This window comes from Triticum urartu, chromosome 1A (genome assembly GCF_056163025.1).
Source record: "Triticum urartu cultivar PI428250 chromosome 1A, HENAU_Tu73, whole genome shotgun sequence".
Taxonomy (NCBI): domain Eukaryota; kingdom Viridiplantae; phylum Streptophyta; class Magnoliopsida; order Poales; family Poaceae; genus Triticum; species Triticum urartu.
The window spans coordinates 505,051,093-505,060,172 of NC_141873.1; the positions used below are offsets into that span (position 1 = coordinate 505,051,093).

Below are 9,080 nucleotides of genomic sequence, written 5' to 3' on the forward strand. Positions count from 1 at the left end.
GCAACAATGGCAAAGGGAATGATAAGCAAGATGCCGCCGCAGTGACGAGTCATGAGCATGGCCGCACTCCATCCTACTCCATTGATCCTACGTGGTATATGGACACCGGAGCTACCAATCACCTCACCGGAGATATGGGCAAGCTCTCTACTCAGGAGCCATACCGTGGTCATGATCAGGTGCACACTGCCAGTGGAGCAGGTATGCACATCTCACATGTTGGTCAGGCTTCTCTTCTTGCACACAACTTTCGCAAACTGCATCTTTCCAATGTCCTTTGAGTTCCCTCTGCTACGCGTAGTTTGTTGTCTATTCCTTAACTTACTCGTGATAATAATGTCCTTGCTGAATTTTACCTTTTTCGTTTCTTTATCAAGGATCGGGACACGAGGGCCGTTCTTCTTAGCGGTCGTCTACGCCATGGCCTGTATGCACTTGACGCGCCGCGCACACCTCCCATGCAGTTTTCTCCTCAGGCGTTCAGTGGTGTTCGTGTGTCACCTACGCAATGGCATGCGCGCCTTGGTCACCCTGCAGCTCCTATAGTTCATCATGTGTTGCATCGTCATGAACTACCAGTTGTGTCCAATAAAACTGCTGAAACTATATGTGATGCCTGTCAGCAGGGCAAGAGTCACCAACTTCCGTTTTCAGATTCTAGTCGTGTTGTGAAACATCCTCTTGAGCTTGTGTTTTCTGATGTGTGGGGTCATGCCCAAACATCTGTTAGTGGTCACAATTATTATGTCAGTTTTATTGATGCTTACAGTCGGTTCACTTGGCTATATCTTATTAAGCGCAAGTCTGATGTGTTTGATGTTTTCATTCAGTTCCAAGCACATGTTGAGCGTCTCCTTAAGCATAAAATTATTCATGTTCAATCCGACTAGGGGGGTGAATACCATAATCTCAACTCATTTTTTAACAAACCTGGGATTTCGCATCGTGTGTCTTACCCTTATACACATCAGTGGAATGGTATTGCCGAACATAAGCATCGTCATCTTGTAGAAACTGGCCTAACCTTGCTAGCTCATGCATCCGTTCTGTTTCGGTTCTGGAGTGATGCTTTCTCCACAGCCTGTTTTTTGATAAATAGGCTCCCCTCACGACTTCTGAAGATGCAAACTCCGCTTGAACTCTTGCTCAATGAAATTCCAGACTACACATTCTTCAAGGTGTTCGGGTGTGCGTGTTGGCCTCACCTACGTCCGTACAACAAGCCTAAGCTAGAATTTCGGTCTAAGAAGTGTGTTTTTCTCGGGTATAGTTCCCTTCACAAAGGGTACAAGTGCCTTCATGTTCCTACAAATCGCGTCTACATATCTCGTGATGTTGTGTTTGATGAAAATATGTTTCCCTTTCGTGCACTTCCGACAAACTCTACCACTCTCACGCCACCAGTGCACATGCTTGTACCTTCGCCTGATCATTTTCTGGATGTTGCATATGCCCCTGTGTTGCTCCCTAATCATGTTGTAGGTATTGGACGCGGTGCACGCCTTGAGCTCCTTGAGGAACAAGCGCCGGATGATGCTCGCAACTGGAACGCCTCTCATGTGCATGGGCCATGCATGCCGGGTGGCATCCGCCAACCCGTCGCTGCCTCGCCCGGGGAGCGGGCGCCGGCCTCACCCGCCCCGACGCTGGCTTCGCCCGGGGAGCAGTCGCCGGCCTCACCCGCCCTGACACTGGCTTCGCCCGGCCCGCCAACGGCGGCCTCGCTCGCCCCGACACTGGTCTCGCCTGGCCCGCAGACTCCGGCGTCGCCCGGCCTGGCGGTCACCTCGCCTGGGCCAGCTGCCGCCTCATTCGGCCCGGTGGTGGTCTCGCCCGACCTGGCGGCCACTCCGACTGGGCCGACTGCAGTTTCGCCCGGCCCAGCAACCCCGACAGACCTTGCTTTGGCCTTCGATGGGCTGCCTTTCCTCGACGCATCATCGCCTGCTTCTCTGACGCCAGGGAGTCCTGGTGAGAGCTCGTCGGGTGTCTCGGCTTCATCACCATCACCTGTCGCTGTGGTGTTGCCAACACAGCCTGTTGTCACCTTGCGTCCTCGCACATGAAGTCAATCTGGCATTGTTCGTCCGAAGGAACACAAAGATCGGACTGTCGCATGGCTTGCTGCTTGCATGGCTCATACTGCTGCTGACCCCACTGCAGAACCTCGTCACTTTCCGGCTGCGCTCAGTATCCCTCATTGGCGCGCGGCAATGGAACAGGAGTTTCAGGCTCTACAAAAAAATGATACTTGGCAACTTTTCCTCCAGTGTCTAGCGTCAACGTCATTGATTCCAAGTGTGGTTTTAAAGTCAAGAGACATGCTGATGGTTCTATAGAACGCTACAAAGCACGACTAGTCGCCAAGGGTTTCAAACAGAGGTATGGTCTTGATTATGAAGACACGTTCAGTCCCGTTATCAAACCTACTACTATACATTTGCTGTTGTCTCTTGCTGTCACTTGAGGATGGTTTCTTCGTCAGCTCGATGTGCAGAATGCTTTCCTACATGGAATTCTGGAGGAGGAGGTTTATATGCGCCAGCCGCCTGGTTTTGTTGATCCGGCACGTCCTCATCATCTATGTCGTCTGGTTAAGGCACTGTATGGACTCAAATAAGCTCCTCGTGCATGGCATGCCCGCCTTGGCTCTGTTCTTTGAGCTCTTGGATTTACTCCCTCCAATGCGGACACGTCGCTGTTTCTCCTTCAGCGCCCTGAGGTGACGATGTATCTCCTGGTTTATGTTGATGATATCATTCTCATCAGTTCCTCTGATGCTGCTGCTGGTCGTCTTGTGACTGCGTTGAGTGGTGATTTTGCTGTCAAGGACCTAGGTGCTCTGCATTTTTTCCTCGGTCTGGAGGTCTCACGGTCTTCTGCTGGGTTGACCCTCACTCAGAAGAAATAATCCATGGATTTGTTATGACGGGCTGGCATGTTGAAGTGCAAACATGCTATCACTCCGATGCCTGCCACTGATCGGTTGTCTGCTTTTGATGGAGAATCTCTTTCACCTGATGATGCTACTGAGTATCGCAGTCTCGTTGGTGGTCTGCAGTATCTTACTATTACCAGGCCTGATATCTCCTATGCAGTTAACCGTGTGTGTCAGTACCTTCATGCACCCAGGACATCTCATTGGTCAGTTGTGAAGCGTATTTTGCGGTACATCTGTCTTACTGCCTCCTATGGTTTGCTCCTTCAGCCTGCCCCGTCTGGTGAGCTCTCTGCTTCTTCCGATGCAGATTGGGCTAGTAATCCTGATGACAAGCGATCCACGGGGGGTTATGCGGTATTTCTGGGTTCTAACTTGATCGCCTGGAATGCTCGCAAGCAAGCAACGGTGTCTCGCAGTAGTACTGAGGCTGAGTACAAAGCGGTTGCTGATGCGACTGCTGAGATCATATGGGTACAGTCTCTCTTGAGGGAACTGAGAGTCTCTCCAGCCCGTCCTCCAGTTCTGTGGTGTGATAACATCGGTGCTACATATCTCTCGTCTAATCCGGTGTTCCATACTCGGACGAAGCACATTGAGGTTCACTATCATTTTGTTCGGGAACGCGTTGCACAGAAGCTACTCTGTATCAAGTTCATCTCGTCAAAGGATCAACTTGCTGACATCTTCACGAAGCCTCTTCCACAACCACAGTTTGTAGGCTGTAGGCGCAATCTTAACTTACTTTGTACTTCAGGCTATAGTTAAGATTAGACTCTATATATATGTAGCCTCTATATATCTGTTGTAACATTGTATTATACCTCTTGGTATTTCTATATAATGAGATAGCCACACCCCGTTTAGGGTGTCGAGCAGTTTCCCAAACATACGTTTTACACTAACCACCCCGTACTCCCCTGAACACACACACACACAAACACACACACACACCACCACCACCCCCCCCCCCCCCCCCCCCCCCCCGTCGTATATAGTCAACCGAAGAAGACGTAGGTGAAATTTGTCGAGAAAAAAAAGATGTTGCAGTGACGCCACATTCGTGGACTCATAGTAACAAAGGAATTTCAGGATAAGAAGATAAGAAGACATGAAATGAAAACAACCTAAACATGAGATTTACAGAATTCTACTTACCCATGGTACAAAATTGCAATGTGGCTACACTGGTTAGTGCTATTACGATTTGTCAGCTCAAAATGAAAATCCACAATGCCACAGTCTCTTAGATGTTGACGAACGGCACGCCGGTGATGAACTCGATGGCGGCGAGCGCCACGAGGCCGAGCATAGCGAAGCGGCCGTTCCAGAGCTCAGCGTCGACGCTCCAGACGCCGCTGGACTTGTTCTCCACGCTCTGGCCCTGCAGCAGCGGCACCAGCGACGCCACGGAGAACACCCCCGCGGTCACCAGGAACCAGCCAAGCCCAGCGCCGCTGCCGGCCTGGTCGAGGAGCCCACCGCCGCGCGCCGCCTCGACGGACAGCGCCGCCACGAAGCCCACCATGGCCAACCGGCCGTTGATGCGCTCCGGCGCCGGGCCGCTGAACGCGAGCGCGTCCCACACCGAGGGGTTAGCCTTCTTGGTCATGGGCTTGGGTGCCGCCGGGATCGGGGTCGGGGCCGGGCTCGTGCGTGGGGAGGAGGAGGTCGACGCGCTCGTCGTCTCCTTGGCTGAGTCCATGTCAGGCTGCGCATACACAAACAATTTTACATTGAGATGGAGTCTTGAAGTAACACTAGCCAGCCAGCATCCGAAGCAGTTGAGCGGAGACGTGAAAGCTCACCTCGGCCTGGGCCCTGACGACGAGGGCGCGCCGGCGCGGTGCCACCACCGGAGAACGGGCGGCGGACCGGCCAACGACGGCGAAGGAGCTCAAAGCCACCATGGTTGCCATTACTCAAGGCAAAGAAAAGCTAGCACGGGAAGAGAACTAGAGAAGGTGCTGCTGGCTAGATCGATGGTGATGACACTTGGCTGATGTTGTGTTGCTGTGTCTATTGTGAGCGAGCAGGCGCGCATTTTTAGCGGCCGTGAGGAGGTCGCCGGTGGACGCGGCTGTGGCCACGTGAACGAGGTGATAGAGCTGTACGTGGAGGGAGGGAGGCGGCCGGCTCACGTCGACGTGGACACCGAAGGCCCCATAACCCGCTCTCGCCAAAAAGTGCACGAGACTAGAGAACCAGCATGTACTGACAAAAATTCCTCTTACACCATCTACAGCCGCAAGGTTGCAAATCTGGCCCCTGAAACATCTGCGGACGCGCCCACGAATAGTGATTAGGCGAGCCGAAAAATTAACCATTTGCAATGACATACCCTATTTTTGAAACACCTATTACATGCAGCGCCATGCACGACGATCATCCCGTCTATCTTGGGTCAGTTGGGATGTCAAAACACACCGAAAATTGCTCATAGTTAAGATTCTCACACCTGTATTAGTCCCACCTGACCGCGTGACGAGCTAGTCGACCGGCTTAAATAGCCGGGTCGTGCAGAAGCGATAAGCTTATGACATTATTGGATCCTTTGTACTAAAGAAGATAGACTGTTATTAAGAATCCAACCCCCCCCCCCCTCCCTCCCAAAAGAAATCCACACTAAGCCATATTTGCTCTAGGATGTGGAAGTCTCGTTTAAGAGTGGGGAAGCTATAGAGCTCCCATGGCCATTGGCGCAGCCGCCTACCAGCCCAGTCCCACTCCACCACCCATAGCGCCCCTCCCCAACTTCGGCAAGATTTTGATGAATTTTTTTCTTCATTTTTCCGTCTTCCCCGTCATCTTTGACGACGGTGGCCCAGCCCTCCTCCTCGTCCCCGCCCACGAGCAAAGCACAACCGCACGTGGAGGAGCACTTACAGGGCAAAAAGTTCACGGAAAGGAGAAACCGACAAAGAGAAACATGGTCGCCAGCCACCATCACCGATTTCAATGAATCATTGCATTCCGAACCGCGTTATCGTGCCACTAGGAGAAGGAAGATGGGAAGAACCATTTAGACAAAGAAGTGCGCAAAACCGTGGCCCATGGAGAACAAATTTTGCCTACATCCACTCCTTTGTCACATGCATACATTGTGCACGATGAGGAACTATCAAGTTGCTTTTGTAGATCATCTATGTTAGATCGTAGCTAGCTCATGTACATCATCTAGTGATGAGAAGGCATCCAGGAGGTCGGTTGGCTGCAGAAGGCAGGGGTAGACGTCGCGGTCGCACACAAGTTGTTCGATCAAATGCCTTGAAGGAATAGGCATGTGTGTGTGAGAGAGAGAGTAGTATTAATGTAGGGTGAGTCCATGTCCAACTTAACGGTCAAACAAACGGTATTTGACCGTTTTATGCCACATCAACAATTACTACGAGCCCTTTCTTTCGGAAACATGTTTAATTCACTCCAAACAGCTCACTAGTGTTATCTGCCAAAAATTATGCTGGAATAGATACAATTTTGTAGCGGTAGAGTAAAGTGGTTGCAAGTTAAAACCCTAGACATAGATGTGATGGTTTTATGATATTCATCCTTTTTTTAGGAAATACCAACATGGTGGTATATATTAACTTGGCATAACAATTATACAGGAATTAAGAAGCTAGAGGGTCTCCATGACTCCATCCCATGACCCTCACCATGCTTAGCTAAAGCACGTGCTGCTCTTTTAGCCTCTCTAAGACGATGCTTAAATATCTCATGCGTGAAATTGATAGATATATACAAGTACTCGTGATTGCCTTACTAGTGGTGACGGTGCACCGATGACGAACGTGAACATTGCCTAAGTAGGCCGATCTACTGAGTCACACGCTATGCACGCACGCGCGTATGTGTAGCCTCATACGACTTCCTACCCATGACCATGAGAGCAATATGACGCGTAGAAACAGTGCAGTCCGTGTTCGAAGCTGTTTTTTGTATGGGTCACCACCACACACATAAAATATTTTGCAGTGAGGCCACACTCCTGGACTCATACTAAAAAAAGGATAAGAAGCCATGAAAACAACCTAAACATGAGATTTACAGAATTCTACTACCGAAGGAGGGAAGCATAACCGGAAGGAGGGAAGCATCGTTGAAGGCTATATGGCCGAAAAGGTCATTGAGTTCTGCCGATAGGAGAACCTCGATACATCCATGAGGTTAGATTTCATGGTTTTGCAATGATCGGAATGATCAAAATCTCTCCAAGTTTGACAAATTTGAACTGGCCCTTTTACCATCTTATCTTGAAAGATATGCAGTCATTAGTTCCTTATATGCAATAACACCTACATTGTTTGCATGCACAACATCCAGGAAGCCAATCTATTGCGAAACCGCACGATTCCTTGTTCTGCCGCTGGTTCATTGAACGCCTATGTGATGCCCTCAAATTCGCGACAATATCAAGGATACCAAATCAATGGGTACATGAGTTTGCTACGAAACAAAAAAAATGGTAAATCATAGACATAGAACTCCATGCTCTCGAAGAAAATTACAAAAAACTACATTTTTACATTAGTATACCATAAGAAAGCAAATGGCTGCTATGCCTTTTGAAGTAGGCAAAATCAGTGGTATAAAGGATAACCCCATGAATTTCTATGTAAAATTATGGTAAAAAATTGTGCCATATATATTGTTTCAAATAAATATATAAGTTTTTAATTAATTAGCATATTAAAAGTAGACATGTGAGTATATGATGGATTAGCGGATAGACATGTAGACCATACTAGCCACGGAGACGAGGGTGTCCTAATCCAAACAATGTTCTTCGTCACGGAAATTGATAATGCTACGGACCTTCACGGACCACGTTGCATGCCTTACTCTAACCCCCCCCCCCCCCCCCCCCCCTCCCCTCCTCTAACCACCCCGTACTCCCCTGTAAACCCCCCGTATGTCTAGCATTGCTTCATGAAAATATATAGTCAGTCTACCGAAGAGGGCGTAGGTGAAATTTGTCAAGAAAAAAAAAGATGTTGCGATGACGCCACACTCGTGGACTCATACTAACAAAGGATAAGAAGCCATGAAAACAACCTTAACATGAGATTTACAGAATTCAATCATCGATAGTAATACAAAATTGCAACTTGCCTACAACAGTTAGTACTATTACGATCTGTCAGCACAAAAGAATCCACAGCGCTACATTACGTGGTCTTAGATGTTGACGAAGGGCGCGCCGGTAATGAACTCGGTGGCGGCGAGCGCGACGAGGCCGAGCATGGCGAAGCGGCCGTTCCAGAGCTCAGCGTCCGCGCTCCAGAAGCCGCTGGACTTGCTCTCCACGCTCTGGCCCTGCAGCAACGGCACCAGCGACGCCACGGAGAACACCCCCGCGGTCACCAGGAACCAGCCAAGCCCAGCGCCGCTGCCGGCCTGGTCGAGGAGCCCACCACCGCGCGCCACCTCGACGGTGAGCGCCGCCACGAAGCCCACCATGGCCAGCCGGCCGTTGATGCGCTCCGGCGCTGGGCCGCTGAAGGCGAGCGCGTCCCACACGGAGGGGTTAGCCTTCTTGGTCATGGGCTTGGGTGCAGTCGGGATCGGGGTCGGGGTCGCGCTCGTGCTCGGAGAGGAGGAGGAGGTCGATGCGCTCGTTGTCTCCTTGGTTGAATCCATGCCAGGCTGCACATACACAAACAATTTTACATTGAGATCGAGTCTTGAAGTAACACTAGCCAGCCAGCATCCGAAACAGTTGAGCGCGAGACGTGAAAGCTCACCTCGGTCTGGGCCCTGACGACGAGGGCGCGCCGGCGCGGGGCCACCACTGGAGAACGGGCGGCGGACCGGCCAACAACGGCGAAGGAGCTCAAAGCCACCATGGTCGCCATTACTCAAGGCAGAGAAAAGCTAGCGCAGGAAGAGAACTAGAGAAGGTGCTGCTGGCTAGATCGATGGTGACGACACTTGGCTGATGTTGTGTTGCTGTGCCTATTGTGAGCGAGCGGGCGCGCATTTTATAGCGGCCGTGAGGGCCTCGCCGGTGGACGCGGCCGTGGCCACGTGAACGAGGTGATAGAGCTGTACGTGGAGGGAGGGAGGCGGCCGGCTCACGTCGACGTGGACACCGAAGGCGCCCCATAGCCCGCTCTCGCCAGAAAGTGGAACGAGACCAGAG

At 50.9% G+C, this 9,080-nt stretch overlaps 2 protein-coding genes across 2 annotated transcripts; both read right to left on the minus strand.

The window, feature by feature from the left end:
- Nucleotides 1-4,050: 4,050 nt before the first annotated feature.
- LOC125536751 (high molecular mass early light-inducible protein HV58, chloroplastic) lies at nt 4,051-4,969 on the minus strand. Its single transcript, XM_048700003.2, has 2 exons — nt 4,747-4,969; nt 4,051-4,649 (listed from the first exon to the last, which is right to left on the minus strand). Exons 1-2 carry the CDS (start codon nt 4,855-4,857, stop codon nt 4,185-4,187), a joined length of 576 nt encoding a protein of 191 aa, XP_048555960.2. The 5' UTR covers nt 4,858-4,969; the 3' UTR covers nt 4,051-4,184.
- Nucleotides 4,970-7,975: 3,006 nt separating this feature from the next.
- On the minus strand, nt 7,976-8,911 carry LOC125536758 (high molecular mass early light-inducible protein HV58, chloroplastic). The gene is made up of 2 exons (XM_048700017.2): nt 8,683-8,911; nt 7,976-8,584 (listed from the first exon to the last, which is right to left on the minus strand). The coding sequence occupies exons 1-2, from the start codon at nt 8,791-8,793 to the stop codon at nt 8,117-8,119; spliced, it is 579 nt and encodes a 192-aa protein (XP_048555974.2). The 5' UTR covers nt 8,794-8,911; the 3' UTR covers nt 7,976-8,116.
- Nucleotides 8,912-9,080: the final 169 nt, after the last annotated feature.